This window comes from Physeter macrocephalus, chromosome 12, assembly GCF_002837175.3.
Source record: "Physeter macrocephalus isolate SW-GA chromosome 12, ASM283717v5, whole genome shotgun sequence".
Taxonomy (NCBI): Eukaryota; Metazoa; Chordata; class Mammalia; order Artiodactyla; family Physeteridae; genus Physeter; species Physeter macrocephalus.
Genome location: NC_041225.1, coordinates 23201227 through 23220414, shown reverse-complemented (window position 1 = coordinate 23220414; position 19188 = coordinate 23201227). Strand labels below are relative to the sequence as shown.

At 52.7% G+C, this 19188-nt stretch overlaps 1 protein-coding gene across 11 annotated transcripts in view; it reads right to left on the bottom strand.

The window, feature by feature from the left end:
• Positions 1 to 19188, bottom strand: part of NCK2 (NCK adaptor protein 2) — a 138164-nt gene that overhangs the window by 15575 nt on the left and 103401 nt on the right. For all 11 annotated transcript variants that reach the window (XM_055089003.1, XM_055089008.1, XM_055089009.1 and 8 more), the window contains one exon: positions 5488 to 6197. In XM_055089003.1, the coding sequence (XP_054944978.1) occupies positions 5488 to 6197 (710 nt within the window). The remainder of the gene's footprint in view (positions 1 to 5487; positions 6198 to 19188) is intronic.

Here is a 19188-nt window from a genome sequence, read left to right as displayed (position 1 = left end):
AGCCGTGGCCGCTGAGCCTGCGCGTCCGGAGCCTGTGCTCCGCAACGGGAGAGGCCACGACAGTGAGAGGCCCGCGTAACGCAAAAGCAAAAAACAAAGCAAAACTTCCATCAGGTCCTGGGCCAAAAGCCTGACAATTCAAAACAACATTATGTTTGCAACCGGAAAGATGCGTACAACAGGCTTTTTCTTAACATTAACGAATTTATGAGGAAATATCTAGGGATCGTGGTGTCAGACCATGGACTTAGGAAGCTTGTCAGCAAGCCTCTGCAGGAGGGAATTCATGCCATGCTGCTCATCTTCTGAGCTGTGTAGGGAACAGCCCTCACTATGCTCTGGCTCTGAAGCCTTTCCCATCCTCTGCCAGAAACGCACTGCAAACACAGCTGGCTTGTCACCAAACTCTCAGCAGCTAAAAAACGAACAGAAAACGCTTTCCGGAGATGAATTCCACTCAACAAAACCTAATGGTCTACATAAAATTAAGCCTTATGATAGTCATAATCTTCACCTTTAAGCATCTTTATATTTCTTGGAAATGTAGTAGTAAGCAGAAATGAGTTTAAATAATTGCTGTAAATATGTATAAAACCATGAAGATGTCGCAACAGGAACCAGGGGTTTTCAAAGTGTGGTCCCTAGATCAACCACATCACCAGAGAATTGCTAGAAAGGCAAATTCTTGGGCACTTTGTGGGTTGTTGGGACCAAGCCCTCCAGAAGCTTCTGACACACCTGCAGTTTGAGCACCACTGATCTGAAGCGATGGAGTGATGAAACTGCCTGAAAACAGAGTTTTGGTTAGAAGTTCCAATTACTATAAGAAATGCAATTGGAAAAATATAGCAAGGAACTATGCTAATCCTTCTGTTCTGTTTCTTCCTGGGCAAATAATTTTTTTTTTCTTTTTTTGCGGTACGCGGGCCTCTCACCGTTGTGGCCCCTCCCGTTGCGGAGCACAGGCTCCGGACGCGCAGGCTCAGCGGCCACGGCTCACGGGCCCAGCCGCTCCGCGGCACGTGGGATCCTCCCGGACCGGGGCGCGAACCCGCGTCCCCTGCATCGGCAGGCGGACTCTCCACCACTGCGCCACCAGGGAAGCCCCTGGCCAAATAACTTTAATAGATTTTTTTTAAAACAGTAAGAGATGAAACCCCAGTAGACTGTTAGTGTGGCCAATATATACAGTAAGTTATCTTTAGCAAGTCTTTTCACACGTGAATGTGCTGTATGACAAAAAGTTAGCAACTAAATACTACTGTCGGACACAATAAATAAGGTGAAACAGATGCTCTCTCTGGGTTCCTTAATGTCTTACAGAGAAAAATGCCTTTCTATACCACAGCCTGATGCTTTGCAGACCTCATCCTAGTTATAACCTGTCACTTTCTGTAGTAATGGAAAAAATAAAACACTGACCACTTACAGAGCACACAGAAATCTAGTTACTGGTTATTCTTCATCGTAAGTACAGCTTCCTAACCATACCCACAAGATAAGACTGAACAAATGTATAAGGATTTACGATGAACATCAGAAGGCAGGTAGGAATTCTGAATTTGCTATTTAATGAGGTTTGGATTAGCAGGTGGAGGTGTGGTGGTTAAACATGGAGAACAAGAAGCCATACCCTTTCATCTTTAGCTGCTGAGGATAAATGACAATTGCAGATGAGGGAGGAGAGTAAGGGAGGGGGAGAGAGAAGATGAAGAAAGAACAGTTGATATTAAGATTCAGGACAGGAAGGAGAGCCAAAGCAGGGTGGTCCGGTTCATTCACTGACTGAAAAAACATGTCTAACAGATACCTCTGAAACACCCAGCATACCACTGACCCGGGATATCGCAGGATATGCCAAAGTTTTGCTTGTTTTTCTGAAATATGCACATCCCTCCCTTCCCCGCCCCCCCCACCCCGCATCCACCCCCGCAAGCACAGATTTCCCAGGACTCAGAGCTGGGTATATTTTTACTTTTCAAAACAGAAAAATATGAAATATTTTTAAATGCAAAATATCAAGCAAGAGTCGAGCTTATTTATCTTGGAATCACTCAGGATATTTTTAAAATGAAACACATCTTGAAGATGCACTCTAAAAAAGCTGTGCTTACAGAGGAGGTCCTGCAGTTACCTCAACCAAAGGCGAGCCCTGGGCCCAAAGACCGCAAGGAAGGACAGGAAATTAAATGGGGTTGCCTCTGAGTCCGGCAGGAGCGCTGACCCGGAGCTGTGCAAGATTATGAAGCTAAGGGCTCACACCGGCCTGGCGGTGGCTTTGGAAGCCAGGCTCTCACCTTGGAGATGCCCAAATGAACAGAAAAAAAGACAAAGGAGGGGAGGAAAGGAGATGGGGAGACAGTGGCAGGAAGCAGAGGCAGTGGACGGCGGGAAAGGAATAAGCAATGGACCTGTCCATCTGTACATCCAGACGGCTCCTCATAGCTGCAGACGACAGCTGAGGACAGACTGGCTATGAGCAGGTAGACAGCGCAGCCGGCCTCTCTCTGTCGTGGCTCTTCAGGAGAAGAGCAGCGACACGCCTGAGAGTCCCTTGAGCATGCCTTTGGCACAAGGCAGGCACACGAACAGCAGAAAATGCCACATGTCACGGCGAATTCCATCAGGACAAGCAGCCCTGCGCACCCTCGGGCCCCCTGGCAGCCTTCAGCCCAAGCCAGTGCCACGCTGGGTGCAGAGCTGACCAAGTCCCAGCAAACAAACCCCTTCCTCTGCCCCGGCAATCAATGGCCCCAGCACACGATGAACTGTCGTAGCTTGGTTTTCTAAGTTAAAACAGAAGGAAAAAAATTTGGAAAGGCTCCCATAAAAAATGGTTAAAATAAAATATAAACAATTAATGTTTCAATGATTTAGAAAAAGTTAGCTTTTTCTCTAATAATGCGAGACAAATGTGATACTGGAGCTTCTTCAAGTTCTGGGATGGAGGCCAGATAAAGCAAGTACCCCTCCACCTCCAAAAGGACTCGGTCCCGAGATCAGACAGTGACCACTGCCTGCATGTGTTTGTCCCATGGAAAAGCGACAGGTCCTCCCTAAGCCAGCGATGCCCCTCTACCTTCTGCCAAGGACTGTCCCCTACCCCAGACCCGGTCAGAGGACATGGGGCACTGTCTCCACACTGGGGGGCTGCTTTCACCCCTCTCCTTCTAAGACGTCTCTTCAAACCCAACATTCCTAAATCAAGACAATACTCCTCGACTCTGGATCACACCTATCCCTTGATCACCTCCTACTGTGATCGGGTTACCGGTGCTACCTCTGAGTTTCTCTCAGGAGGGTTGGAAGTGCTCTGGACCCGATTCTCTGCAGCTTCCGCCCTGATCTGTGCACGGAGCTGACCTCACGTTAGAACAACTTAACGTGATGTCCTGCCAGAAACCACCAACTCTAGATAAGAAAACCTCAGTGATATACTATGATATTTGTCTTTATAGTATCGCTTATATGTGGAATCTAAAAAAAAAGGTACACATGAACTTATTTACAAAAGAGAAGTAGAGTCACGGATATAGAAAACAAACTTATAATTACCAGGGGATAAAGGGGGGAGGGCTAAATTGAGAGAATAGGATTGACATATACACACTACTATATATAAAATACATAATGAATAAGGACCTACTGTAGAGCACAGGGAACTCCACTCAGTACTCTGTAATGGCCTATATGGGAAAAGAATCTAAAACAGAGGGGATATATGTACATGTACAGCTGATTCACTTTGCTGTACACCTGAAATTAACACAAGATTGTAAATCAACTATATTTCAATTAAAAATTTTAAAGAAAAGAAAAGCTCAGCATTCAGACTTCAGATGCAGTTAACGTTCAGGCCCTGTGCGCCCGCCCAAGCACAGGGCAGGCGCCGCCGTCTCCACGACCTGCCGCCACCATCAGGGGGGCCAGTTTCCACCACCATCACACATGCCCCCCTCTCTGAAAGGGAAAATCACTTCTGGGGCCTCGAACTCCTCCCAGATCAGGAACCTTGACTATGCACTTACTTACTGTGGTATCAACCTTTTCAGAAGACAACAATTACAGTACATAGCACGAGCTTACTAGTCTTACAGGTTGCGTTTAAAAAATTAAACTGGGACTTACCTGGTGGCACAGTGGTTAAGAATCCGCCTGCCAATGCAGGGGACACAGGTTCGTTCCCTGATCCAGGAAGATCCCACATGCCGTGGAGCAACTAAGCCCGTGCGCCACAACTACTGAGCCCGCGTGCCACAACTACTGAAGCCTGCACGCCTAGAGCCCGTGCTCCGCAACAAGAGAAGCCACCGCAATGGGAAGCCCATGCACTGCAACGAAGAGTAGCCCCCGCTCGCTGCAGCTACAGAAAGCCCACGTGCAGCAACGAAGACTCAATGCAGCCAAAAAAAAAAAAAAAAAAAATTAAAAATTAAACTGAAGTCTGCAGGAACCAATACAAAGTAATTACACTGGACTCTTATCTTCAAAACTCTCCTTTTGGGGGGACTCACTCTGGAAGGTGTATTTGCAGGGATCGACAAAACCGGTTTAGTAATACCTCCACAATGAAAACACAGAAAGGCTAATTCGTGTGACACAGCCCAGTTCCCCCAGCTGGGCTCGGCCATACACCTGAAACACAGACCTCCGAATCTGTGCTGGAAACCAATCTGCTCCAAGTCGAGAGGGCTCATGCCGCTGACTCCGCACGCACACACAGACTCCTCTCTCTCAACAGCTGCCTCTTCCCTTTCCGTTCTCTTCCTAAGTGCTTCAAAAGCTTTTCAGAAATAAACTCAGTGGTGCCTGAGGCAGAGATGTACTGAGGATTACACGGCTTAAAAAGCAAAACCAACCAACCAACAAAAGGCTGTGTCAGAAACCGGGTGCCCGCCTTGCTGAGAACATCTGATGTGTCTCAGACCCAGAGAGGAAACAAGGTCAACCGCCAGGGCTGAGACGGCGTCATTAACAGGGGGAAACCAGGGGAGAAAATGACATTTGAGTCTGCACGACAGAACAGGGGTGATCTCAGTCAAGAGGCAGCCAACCTTCAGAAGCTAACAACACACTGTACTTACCGTGCCGTCTGCAGGAACGCACCCCCCGGAGAAGGGGTGCGGCTCAGGCCGGGCTGTCCAGGCGGATTTCAGCCCAGGGCAGAGCGGGCGTCTCAGGACACAGACCAACCGTGTTCATCTCTCTTAACATGAGCCCCAAACACCCTTGCTGTTCGAGGCCATTCACACACCCGAGAAGGGAATGGCACACGTACGGACGCACACACATACATACTCTCCGCTTGCTTCGAGCGTTCCACTCACCGAGGACTCTGTCCCTGATGAGCAAGGCGCCCTGCGCGGCCCGTGCACACACGCGCACGTGTCCACACCACACACGCGCACGTGTCCACACCACACACGCGCACGTGTCCACATCACACACGCGCACACCCCTCTGCCCCCCCCGCAACCCCGCACTCACCGAGGACTCGCTGTCGCGGACGAGGAAGTCGCCCTGCACGCCCCGCGCGTTGAGCGCACACTCGGCCTGGTGGCGCGTCACGTTGCCGTAGTACCACTCGCGGCCCGCGAACCGGCCGGCGCGCGCAGGCCCCGCGGGGCCGGAGCCGGCGTGCGGGGCCGGGCCTTCGCTCAGCACCACCACGTAGTTCTTGGGCACCAGGCCGACGTGGCCGCGCGCGTTGCGGCAGCGCCACCACTCGGGGTCGTTCTCGGGCTTCTCGATCACCTCCATGGTCTCGCCCTTGTCGAAGTTGAGCTCCTCCTCGGTGACCGAGCTGAAGGGGTACAGCGTCTGCACCACGTGCAGGACCCGCGCGCCCTGGCCGTTGCTGAGCGCGGCGCCGGGCCGCAGGCTCGGGCCCCCGGGCGCGTCGGCGGCGGCCTCGTCCAGCTCCTCCAGCACGTAGTTGGATGGGAACCAGCCCACCTGCCCGTTGTAGCTGCCCCGCCACCAGCCGTCGCTGCACTTCTCCATGACGGTGACGCGCGAGCCCTTCACCAGCGACAGCTCGTCCTCGCGCTCGGCCGCGTACGCGAACTTGACCACGGCCGGGATGCTGAGGTCGTAGATGCGGTCGGCGCCGCCCCCGTTGGCGGGGAACTCGGCGTCCATGCTGGGTGTGGGCGATGCATCGCGGGCGCTTGTCTTCCGGCGCGTCCTGCCGAGGCCTGCGGAGACACGGCAAAGCTCAGCGCGGGGACGGGGCTCAGCGTGTGGCGACCCGGCAAGGGCTCAGGGCGGCGCCTGGTCCAAGGGGCAGCGCCCGCACCTGATGTGGGACGGACTGGGTCCCGTGGCTGGTGACCAGCCAGTCACCAGCAGAGAAGGTGACAGTGGCTAAATGCCTAAAAGCTGGTTATTACCCGAGCTGATCTCTCTGCTTTCCTCAAAAAACTGCTAGAGCACCTGCAAACCAAGAGGATAAAACAGCGTAAAGTCTGAAATGATTAAAGCATCCCTGTGCCACTACTACAAAAGACAAAAAAAAAAAAAAAAAAAACCCCACAAGACATCAGGACAGAAAATGTCTTATGCGTTTTGGACGGGAAGTTGGACAAAATGAGCTTGCAGAGCCGCCCCAGCTCTCAGCGCCCCTCAGGGTTGGCCTGCTCTCAGGCCAGCACCCTCTCCTCCATCCGAGGACACTCAGTGCCCTCCCGGGGCCACCGGGCAGTGGAGCCGCCCCACTGGGCGGAAACCCGTACCCCTCCTTCCTCCTGTTCCTTTCTTTCAGCACTGCAGAGACTTCCCACAAGTTGTGATGAGTGAATTGGAAGAAAAAAAATAGCTGATACATTAAATCTAAGGCAGAATTTTTCACATTCTGATTGAAAAACCACGAATGGATCAGAAAATCGGTTTAACGGGGTTGTGACCAGCCTGTATGTACGTGCTGTCTTCTTTTGAAAAGGGAACAAAATAGAAAATCTCAGAGTGCATCGAACACAGAATTGCTGCTTCAGTCACACGGGTGAGTCAGTGCTGCGCTAGAATGTGAAAGTTATCCCTTCCCGTGCCTGAGGGACACAGCTGGAAAAGCCCTAAGGTAAAAATGCTTTAACCTGGTTAGAATGCACGGAATTCCGGAACCTTGTAGAAAGTGAGCCGAGGGGAGGAGGGCACGTTGGCCCCAGAGATGGGGACGTGCCCCTGGACCGGGGGCCCGCCATGCCGCTCGCCCGCCACGTCTCCCAGCTAAGTCAGTGTGGAGGTTTTCGTGGCATGGAAACTGTGGCCACCGGCAAATGTTTTGTTTTCTCCTGAAAGGACACCAAAGCGCTTTTATGGGTAGCTTGTACCTCCTTCTCCCTTAATTCCCTGCAGTAAAGACAGCTTGGTCCTGAGAATTACCTTTACTTCTAACTCCCCTGCCAGGTGGGGGAGGTCAGAGGAATAAAAGGAGGCATCATGATCATCTCCAACCACGGAGAGCTGGGCGCTGGCTTCCAGAGCAGACCCGCCTCAGGCTGCGTTCTCTGCCCCGGGACACGTGCTCCGCTCAGTGCCAGCAGCAGAGCAAGGAGCGTGAGGTGACAGCACAACTGTGATAAGCGCTCGTTCACTTGGATCTTCAAGTGGCGACACCAATTTTTAAAAAATATATATTTATTTTATTTATTTATTTTTGGCTGCATTGAGTCTTGGTTGCTGCGCGCGGGCTTTCTCTAGTTGCTGAGAGCAGGGGCTACTCTTCGTTGCGGTGCACGGGCTTCTCACTGCGGTGGCTTCTCTTGTTGCGGAGCACAGGCCCTAGAGTGCCTGGGCTTCAGTAGTTGCGGCGTGTGGGCTCAGTAGTTGTGGCTCGCGGGCTCTAGGGCGCAGGCTCAGTCATTGTGGCGCACGGGTTTAGTTGCTCCGCGGCATGTGTGATCTTCCCAGACCAGGGCTCGAACCCGCCTCCCCTGCATTGGCAGGTGGATTCTTAACCACTGCACCACTAGGGAAGCTCTGAGACACCAATTCTTTAATTAAGCTAATGGCTTCTGCTGTTTCTTTTTGTTCTTCAGCGTCTTACTCAAGTGCATGGGAAATAAAGAGTAAGCCGGGACACTGGACCAATTTAAACACTTAGATTTCCACATAAGAGTTAATTTGCTTTACACCTGAAAACATGAACCTCTCAACCTTTGATTTCAAAGCTAGGTGAGTTCAACTCTGCAATGACACGGCATCGTGATGATTCAATGGCGTCCTAATCCAGAAGGCACACAGGACGGTTCATGGAAGTAAACTTCCATCCAGAAGTCTCGGGCACGAAGGCCTTCAAACCTCCCGGGGCAGTCGGCACGCCGAGCAGAAATGGCCAGGCAGAGTGCAATTTTTATGGGTAACAAAGATTTTAAGAAATAACATTTAAAAATAACTCTCTAGAAGACCTTTCTAAATTTGTGAGCAAGGAAGCCTACTTGAAGAGCCAGGGAAGAGCAGCTTTTAGGATATTCATCAAGACGTAAAGGTGTCATCGCACACGACTATATATAAGATAGATAACCAACAGGGACCTACTGTATAGCACGGGGAATTCTACCCAATATTCTGGGATAACCTATATGAGAAAAGAACCTAAGAATGAAACATATGTGTATGTATAACTGAATCACTTTGCTGTACACCTGAAACTAACACAACATTGTAAGTCAACTATAATCCAATAAAATTAAAATATGTATTTTAAAAAGGCAGAAAGGTGTCAAAATCAACAGAAAAGACAACGGCAGACCTTATGCCTCGTAATACGTCATGGAAGACCTTACGCCTCGTAATACGTCATGGAAGACCTTATGCCTCGTAATACGTCATGGAAGGCACTTACGTAAGTCAGTCATACCGCTGACTTACGAACATACTACTTCGTCTGCTTTTTTTCAAACACAAAACAATTTAATTACTTCAGCCTTGAGCTCCTTCCAGGAACCTTCCTAGATTCTGGGGAGAGTGACATAAGACAGGCACACTCCCTGCCCGTAAGAGAAGCTTATATGTCTCTATCAAGACTGGAACTTTCTACATACAAACACCCCTGGAAAATTAACCTGTTTTGCTCTAACATGACCTAAACAGTCTTTGAGGCAACTCTGGGCTGGGGTCTTGGGGGTAGCACAGCAGAGTGACTGAGAGCACAGGCCCAGCAGGAATCCCGAGTCAGCCACTAATTAGCTGTGTGCTCTTGGGCAAGTTACTTAGTCTCTCTGGGTCTTAGTTTTCTTACCCTAAAATTGGACAACGATGGCACTGGATCAGTCTGCGAGGGGGGCCATAACAGACTGGGGGGCTTTGACACCAGAAATGTGTTTTCTCATGGTTCCGGGGGCTGGAAGTCACAGATGAAGGGTCAGCAGGGCTGGTTCCTTCGGAGGCCTCTCTCCCTGGCTTACAGACGGCTGCCCTCTCACTGAGTCTGCATTCTGTGTCCTAATTTCCTCTCCTTACAGGACACCAGTCATGCTGAATTAGGGCCACCCTAAGAAACCTCATTTAAACTTAATTACCTGTTGAAAGGCCCTATACACATACAGTCACACTTCGAGATTCTGGAGAATGGGACATCAACATATGAATTTTGAGGGTGGACAAATCAGCCTAAAACAGGTACCTAAATTCAGATTACACATGTAAAGTACAGAACGTGCTTTATGGATGACAATTATTACTCTTACTAACTGGTGTTGAGCTGGGTGGTGAATTTCTTTTTTCTCAGATATTTTTTTACCAGGAGAGGGTCTAAGTCCTCTCTGAACACTCTTGGCCGTGGCCCTACGTGCCAGACGGCCACCCAAACAGAAACTTTGCCCGTCAGGCGTTTGGCACCTGGGAAACATTATCTTATGGGAGCAGAGATACATGGCGGCTGGTGCAGTGAAATGCAAGAGGCAGGTGTGCGTCAGGGGTGGGTAGGGAGGAGCCCGACCCCACTGACATCTATATGATCTGAACCTCACAACGGTCCTGTGACAGACCAGGCTCCCCCCATTTCTGCAGATGGGGAAACCGAGGCTGAAAGAGACCAGGGAACTGGCCCAACACACGCAGCCGGTGGAGTGGCACAGACAGACCGTGAGCCAATGAAAGCCTATTTAATCCAGAATCGTCACGAAGCACAGTTCCGCTAGAGGCTAGCGTGAAGCGTGATGGCAGATGCTCATTACTTGTGTCATGATTCCCATGGGCAAGTGCATTCAGGGCTCTGAAGTGGGGTTTCAAGATCCCCTCCCGCACCCTCCCAAACTGTGATGAACACCTCCTCTGATTCTAGGGAATGAAATGGGCCCTGTGTGTCCGGGGGGAAGTGGGGCTGAGGTTAGGGAAGGAAGGTTTGGGATAAGAAAGGCCTCAGGAGCAACAGGCCCGGGCCCCAGGACAAGTCCTGGGACGGCTGGGGCAGGCTGGAGGGGGCGTCGGGTGGCAATGTGTAAATAGAACAAAGTCGCCTGGGTTGTTGACAAAGGCTCTCCGTTTCCTCTTCTTCCCCAGTTCTTCCCTGACCCTGATTCTGCCCGAGGCCAGAGCCCGGGTGGATGGGGCCGAAGGGCTGGGAGCCCCGGGGAGCCCGGGGAGCAGGAAGGCGTCAGAGGGAAGGGGACCCACCCTCCAGCAGCCAGGGCGGCCTTTCTGAATGAGGACAACCAGGTGAATGGCTCCGGAGAGTCAGGCGGCCAGGATCACAAGGACGTCGAACGAGCAGGCTCTGGAGGTTCAGGACCCCGTCACCTCCCCCTGCCTGGACCTCACCCGAGGCCACGTGACTGCCGCCGCGTGCCAGCTACGAGATGCCAGGTCGGAGGGGACGGAGACCCGCGTGTGAGCCCCGAGCTCTGGACGGCCTTGGCGTCCAGGCTCTAATTCAAAGGCAAATCCGTTATCTTTTAGGGAAGGAGGCAGTCTGGGAACCCCCCTGCTCCCCACTTTCCCTGTGTATTTCCCCACATCTAATGCTTTTTTTTTCTTCGTTCATTCAAGTCAGACCACCTCCTTCCACCAGTTGTAGCAAAAACACAACCTGACTCCAGTGTGTGTTCTGATTTTAGCAAGGATAACGTGATTAATTTCCTTCTATGATTTCACATTTTTCCCGACAGGAGAGGCAAGAGCCTCACACCCCTTCTGCCAAGCCCCAGCCCATCTTCACCTACCGAACAGTGACTAACCAGGACCTGGCCCACCAGATGCCCTCGCTAACCAGGGCTTCCGCTCGCCCCCTCTCTGGGCCACATTTGGGAGAACGCGCTTCCCGGCCCTTTCCAAGGCCTGCTCCCGACGGCCAGAGCATGGATCCCGGGGCCGCCTGGGCCGCAGACAGAAGCACCTCCCAGAGCAGCTGGCCACGTTCCTCAGCACACCCCGGCCTCGGGTACCGTCCACGTGGTGCGGGACACCCAGGCAGCCCCGGCCAGGCCACGATGCACGGACCGAGGCCCGGGGAGCCCCAGCGTGTTTTCACAAGGTCTAGGATAAATTCAAATGGTGCGCTTCCCTTTTAGTTCTCAAGTTCATCGTAAAACCCTCCGCCGCACAGAATGTGGTGTTTGGACGTTCTGTTGCAGGTGTTGATGTGGCCCGCACTGGACCCATCACATCGTGGGTGAGACTATGCAGAACGCAGCCACTAGGAAACCCTTCCTACTGCCCGCACGTTGCATTCGGTGATGTTAAGTAACTTTTTTCCTACAAAGTTACGACTTTCTCTAAGCTTGTTCGATAATGTATAAACTGCCATATCTTCCACGAGCAAAGAACGAAGAAGGAATGGAAATCACTATTAAAAAAAAAAAAAAAGCAAGATGCTGTGTGACGTGGCAGGTGCTCGGGGTGATCAAGATTTTAACGTCCACCGTGAAGATCAGGCTCTGAGAACACCTCAGTTTCCTTAAATCTGTGATCATAAAGTTGTGCTATTTAAGATGGACAAGAAATCTCAGAGACGGGCTTGCTCAGCAGTGTTCTGGTTGCTGCTGCGGGGAGCCGGCTGCCCGGGAGGGGCACAGAGCCTACTCTCCCCGCCCCCAGTGCCCCCCACCCTGGGGTCCCAGGCAGGAGCCTCTCCGCAGCTGCCCCCGGACAGTCGGCCGAGAGAGGTCGCAGCCGAGCTCCTCAACGGGGCCACGTCCACAGTCGCCACATGGAAGGCCAGCCATGCGCTGTGCAACGTACTTTATCTGCATTTAACAACCGTATAAAAAGTAACATGTGCCGGGCTTCCCTGGGGCGCAGTGGTTAAGAATCCGCCTGCTAATGCAGGGGACATGGGTTCGATCCCTGGTCCGGGAAGATCCCACACGCCACAGAGCAACTAAGCCCGTGAGCCACAACTACTGAGCCTGCACGCCACAACTACTGAGCCCGTGTGCCATAACTACTGAGCCCATGAGCCACAACTACTGAGCCTGCGTGCCACAACTACTGAAGCCCGCATGCCTAGAGCCCGTGCTCCGCAACAAGAGAAGCCACCGCAATGAGAAGCCCACGCACCGCAACGAAGAGTAGCCCCCACTCGCCACAACTAGAGAAAGCCTGCACGCGGCAACAAAGACCCAATGCAGCCAAAAATAAATAAATAAAATAAATAAATTTTAAAAAAATACGCGTGCACCATCAGGAATAGGCATTTCTGATTCTGAGCAGACAGCATCATTTTAAGTGGTAAACAGCTGAGCTGTATTTAAAGGTAAACTATGCTGTTCAGCTTTTGTGACAATTTCCTGGCATGGAGCTGCTGGATCTCTGATCCTGAGTTACTTTTTCACTGACAATAATAAGCACTATTTAACTTTCTTGAATAAAATTACATGCACTGAAGAGTGAGTTCTAATAAAGCTTGAATATATCACACATTATTAAAGTCAGTGATTTTAAAGTCAAAATCTTTTATATACACCTTTTAAGATAAAAGGATGTTACAGCAGACAACTTTAAAATATGTTCTGTCATCTTCCAGCTGGAATGCTGGAGAGTTAAGATAAAATGCCAAACAAATTCGACAGTTCATACAAGTATTCCAGCCCATACATGTAGACACAGCACACCTGAGTTTCAGGAGCTCTATGGCAAAGCCATTTTATTTTTGCTACTAATCAGATTTGTGACATAAACCAGATGCAAGTAGAAAATTTCCTTGCACTTAAAGTGTCATTCAGACTAAGTTAAGCATAGAGATTATCAATCTGTGGGGCTTTTTCCCCATCAGGGTTAGGAATGTCCACTGAGATTATTAATACAAAAGCTTTTTATCATTAAATGCTAAGGAGGTCTGACAAGATTGGTTCCGGTACAAAGTAGCTGAAATAACTTTTCATGTAAGAGGATATATTTACTGTTTGGCTCCTAATAGCTATGCATGGTCCTATATGTTCATTTAGTTTGTATCTAGTTTTTCAGACTAGCTTCCACTACTCAGAGAATATCTAGCGCCAGAATTCACAGTCGAGTATTTGAATAAAGGAAGAAACCTCACATTCACTAAACGGAAGCATTTTTTGGAGGGCCACCATTGAGGATGAATGCAGTAGTTCTCTCTTGCTTTAATCTGTTCCACACCCTCCACGCCATCTCTATGAGAGAGTTCCTCTCTTCTCGTGGTCTCAGCAGGGCCCATCCCCGGACTCGGATCAGAGCCCCCCCCTGCAGTCTGGGGGCGGGCGGACCGGCTCCCAAGAGTCACCCACACCTGCAGGCGCCCGTGTGAAGAAGAGGCCCAGAGACGCAGACACAGAACCTGGATGACCTGAGTTGAGCCCGGGAATCCAACCACACTTCCCAATGACGTGAGCTCATCCCTCTTTAAATTCTCCTCTTCTTCCTGTTGTTTGTTTTCTTTAGCTACTTTGGAGTTGATCTCCGTCACTTCGATTAAGGGCTCTGGAAAACATAAAATGACCCTTCCCCGCTCTCCCTCCCGTTCTCCCACCTCACCTCCTGAAATAAGCCAAACCGGTGAGCCCCACTTAGAAAGGAGGTATGCCTGGGTGAGTGCGCCGCAGAAAACAGGGCGAAAGTTGGGGAGCCCCCAGGCTTGTGTACGGGGCTGAGCAGACGCAGGCCGTGCTTCCTAATCCCAGAGCAGCCTGGGCTTGCATATTTACCCCAGGAGCCCACACTCGAGGTCTGTGACTCTGGGTGGCGTGGACGTTAGGCCGAACCGACCGAAGCCCCCCGACCTCGACTTCTGCTTTGCTCTGCACGGGGACCCGGGGCCACCGGCCCCATCCCAGGTGGGTCTCGGAGGAGCCCCCCAGGGCGGCCCGGAGAGCGACGGGCTGGTCAGTTCAGAGCATCTCAGACCCGGCCGGGTTCAGGCCAAGCAGACTGGGGCGTGGCTGCCCCAGGGGGCACCTGCCCCTCCTGGCACTCAGAGGCGCAACCGCTGCTACCTGCTGGACGTGCAAGCCCGGGGAGGATGGAGAGCGTGGAGAACGGTGGCGGGGGACCGGGCAGGGGCCCCGGGAGGGGAGGGAGGGGCTGAGACGCGCCCGGCGGACGCAGCGTGACTGTGGCGCACGGGGCGCAGAGCTGGTCCATCTCACCCTCATCCCCGCGTCACTGGTGGAAGATAGTGCGCCTGGCACCGCGCCTGCCTCACTGACAGGGACCGGGTCCACGCGAAGAGGAGGACACCCCACTTCCCAGCCGCGTCCAAGACGGAGGACTACATGCAGCCCTAGGCGTCCAGCTTCGTCCTCCCTGGGCTTGCACGTCCAGCGGGTCGCACCGCGGTCACGCCTCGAGGGAGGGACAGGAGGGGCAGGCGACCCGGAGCAGCCGGGCGACGGCTCTCGTGCCCAGGTCTGAGATGCTCGGTGCTGTCCAGCTGGCCCCCGGGGGCCGACGTCACCCGCATGAGACCGCAGCCCTGCGGCTCCTGCTGCCACATCTGCACCCGCAAAGCCGACGCTTGCCCTGTACGGTCCTGACAGCAGAGCGGGGAACACTTGCCCCTGACGGGCAGGATGTGCCAGACCCCGGGGCGGGTGAAGGGCTGAGGATGAAGTCGGGCCAGGAGCCTTTCTCCCGCTAGCAGCTTAAATCGAGCTTTTGAAGAAGAAAACCACTGTCCTCTCCTAAAGCGGAGTCAGTCTGCTGTACGGCCTGTGGGAAACACCGGGGGCTCCATGCTCCCCCCTGAAACTGCCACGAACCCAGGGGGGTTCCTTCTTTGTTCCTAGGCAGGCGCACCTTAGGTGCGTGCCCCTCACCCTACGATGAAACGTGCCCTTACGTGCCGCACGGAACCCCCAAGTTCAGGGAGGGGTGGTCCAGGACGGGGCAGGGGGAGGAAGGAGCCTTCGTCAGACGGATGGGAGCTGCCACCCCCGTGGCAGATCCACACGGCCCGCGCCGGGCCGCCGGCTGGCCGAGGGACAAAGGGGCCATTCACCATCCACGTGCCCAGATGGTCCCCTTTCCAGCGGGCGGATGTGCCAGCAGCCAGCACAAGACGGAGAGGCGTCGGGGGCAAAGGCTACCATCGCGCAGGTCCACGGGTCCAGGGCCCAGAACCGGAATTTCCATCCCTGCCCCTAAGAGAGCCCGTTCCCTTGCGAGCAGGCAGGCAAACAACATGGCTGAATGTGTGAGCCTGAAAAAAACTGGTGTAGAAGCACAGGATGGTCAACCAAACGCGAAAGTCAAATGGTAACACGGACGCGAGTGAAAGGAATCTTTTTAAAAATTGTAATTCTACATTGTAATTAAAAATACATATTCAGTACCTCTCAACACACATACCTGCTGCATCAGCACCAGCATCTCTGAGCGTGCAGAACGGGGGTGGGGGCGGCCGCGGACGTGCAAGGATTCAGCGTGACCTGCTGAAGCCGCACGCGGTGTCAGCCCCTGGCGGACGCTCACGGGCGCAACTTACTGAGCCCACGCCTGCTCAGCAAGATGAAATACGGTAACAAAAGAGAGAGAGAGTAAAGGGCCGACACGCTGCTGGGAGCGAGTGCCCGGCAGACAACTGGACCCCGGTTCTGACCCCGCGCCAGGCCCGGCTCCCGCCCCACCGGCTCGTGGCCTCGGCAGTTCTGCGCTCCCTTCTCCCGTTTCTGCAGCCGTAACACGAGGATGGCAGTGGCAGTGGCGGGGCGGCGGTGAGGGTCCAGAGCCCGAGGAAGGGCCCGAATGCAGCGTCCCGTACACAGCAGGAGCCGTGCGAGCGCGGGCGTGGGGCTTCCTGCTCTTATCGCTCCATAAACTGTTTTCCTCTCTGGTCGAGGGCCAAGGTCCGGTGCAGAAAAGAACAGGTGGCGCTTTCTCCACGGAGGCGTGCACGTGTCTGTTTTCTCCCTGAAGTGCTCCTGCGGGACAGCCTGACCTCAGTCCTGCTCTCTGCGTCGGGAGCAGCTAGGACACGAGGGCCCCTCTGAAGCACCTCAGGAGAGGGTGCCCCTCAGGGCAAAGCTGGCCTTCAGGCGGGAGGTGAAAGAGGCGCCCCATCTTCCCAGGCCGGGCGGAAGGGCTTCCGGGACCACACGCTGCTCTGGTCGAGGCGAACGCTGGTTTCTAAGAGGCCGGGCCCCTGCCGGCTCCAGGGAGGGGTCCTGATGTAGCTGGGCTCGGCCTCCAGGCCCTCGCTCCCGGCTGGCTTTTGCGGCAGCGCCCTGCCCGGGCCCAAGGCCTGCTCCTGGCTCCGCTGTGACGCACCTGTTACCCTGGCAAGTAACTCAACGTGCCGGATTTTCACAGAAAAGCTGTGGACCAGGTTATCTCCAGAGCCCTTTCCAGGATTCAAGAATTCTACACAGAGAGCCCAAAGTGTCGAATGAACTTCACTTTTTAAACTTAACTGTACATACTAGGCTACACAAAAACAACCACAGGAGAACCGTCAGTGGCCCTTTTGGATCCTACAGCCAACTCCTGTCACCGGCGTCTGGCTGAGCATGTTGGGCTGAATATTACAGGACCGGTCACTTTAGATCAGTGCCTAAGGACCCCAACCATTTCACTACCAATTCACGCTCCACTATAAACACCCGCTTGTAAATTTTCCAAGCTAGACACTCGACTGCTTTGCTCCCCGAAAAAAGCCAGAACTACAAAATCAGCGGAGGTTCCCTGCAAACAGCCACCCCAGGATGGCTGGCTTCCAGGAAGAAACACGGGCAGACCCCCAGCCCGAAAACTCACCAAGAGCTGCCCTCCAGGTGGCTTCCCAGCCGTGAGAACCACGGGGGACAATCTGGATGCTCACAGAATCCGTGAGTTTGGAAGCAGAGAAAGGAAGTTAAGAGTCGAGAGAGAGGGGGCGGCAGCCTGCAGGGGCTGATCAGGGCAGCGGCTTGCGGACAAAGATGGGGTGGGCAGGCGCTCAGTGAAGAGCAGAGAAACACTCTGCCCGCTCGAAATCACTGACGCTCGACAGTTAGACCCCGGCCTCACCTGGGGCGGGCGAGCAGGTGCCCTCCGTACAGAGAGCAGCGGTGGGGGCAGGGCAGGGGGCTCAGGGGAGGAGGGGCCTGGTTGGCCTTCCAGCAGCCCCAGAGGCTCTGCAGTCAGCACCGCGGCACCCGTCCTGAACAAACCCCCCCTGCACCCCACACCGGCCCCCGGGGACAGACATGAGCGTGTAATAGGGAAAAGGAACGTCTGAGACATATGGATGAGATCTAAAAATGAGTGCGGGCCATATGGGGAAGCGCAGTTGGAAACACGGAGAGAAGATTTTTACTTAATTCTCAGCATCTGTAGTCCACGTTTTCTCTATTCTAAAACCGAAGGCTCCCACTTGAGTAACTCTGAGTCAAGAAAGGCTGGTATCGATGTTCTTTAGAAAAACGATAATTTTAATAAGAAGCAACCCAGGTGCCAGTCGCTGGGAAAGAAACTGGGAAATGCTTTACATGGTGTCCCTGTCCTTCCTCAGGGCACGAGGGGCCCGGGGGCCGACGCGTCTTGGCTTCAAGACCCCGTGTCACCGCACACCTGCTTCTCCATCTCCCGAGCGTAGACCCCTCCTCCTTCCCCATCCCCTCTCCTGGCTTTTCTCCCATTAGCATTCTTTTGAACAATCTGTCTCTACTTTCTCTCTAATTATCCTCCCACTAATCTGTTGTGAGTTGTTTTACGTTTCTTGTTCCAAATACTTGGACACTTACGATATAGGCAAACGAATCCAAGTTTAATTTGGGCGCTGGCACCACAATCGCTGTAGACGTTTCCATAGTCTGTGGGCATTACATTTGGCGGGTCGTTTGTACCGTGAACGATCTCGCGAGACAGAATACGAAAGAGTTCTAAGTTATGCCACATAATAGGTAATTCGGGTTCGTACAACGGTAGATTATACGACAGAGACCGGAAAGGTCAACCTCAAGTGGTAAATGCAGCTCTGTAAACCCGGAGTCCCTGCTTTAATACGGGGAAGAGATGATAGCTTGGAGAAGCTGGACCTTTAAAATCAAACTGAGATCTGTCCATCTTCTTCGCATGTTACATACAAACTTTCCATGGGGCGTGGTCTGGCTCTGCACTTTAAGTGAGAAAAATGTACTTTGTACTTTTTGTACTGATTCCTTAGAAGGTGACTCGGTTTAGGAAGTATGTTTAAGTGACACGTAAAAAGACTAACGGTAATTTTCTTACTCTTTATGGACATTCAACCTAGAAAACCAAACTACTTCTAAGACAAATGCACTATAAAGAATCAGCTTCTCCTCCTCGGTTTTATACAGAGCATCCTGGCCGCTAAGGAACTGGGAGGCACGGACCAAACTCACTCGGCAAAGGTCCTTTCCAGCACGTGTCGCCATCAGGCTTCCGCGGAAAGGGTAGACGTTTCAGGACTGACTGCCTGGTGACAGTGGTATTGACGCCAGGAAGAAGGCACCTGTGCAACCTGGTTTTGGGTCTACGTGTGCAGAAATACGTAGCAAACAGATGCAAACGCCAACAGTGATTATTTCCGGGTGATAAGGTCACAGGTGATTTATGGTTTTTCTATTTTCCAATTTTCTTCTTTTTAATAAGTATGCCAGTCTTCAATGAATAGTTTTATGAGAGACGGGCATTTCAGAGACGCCAATTCTGAGGACTCCCTGAGTGCAGAAGCCCGTGTCACACGAAGAGCCTGTGAACGGCAAAGACGGCTGACGCCTCACGCGCGCGGACCCCCTGAACGCGCCCGCTGCCGACACAACCGCTGCCAAAATAAGAATCGATTTAAGG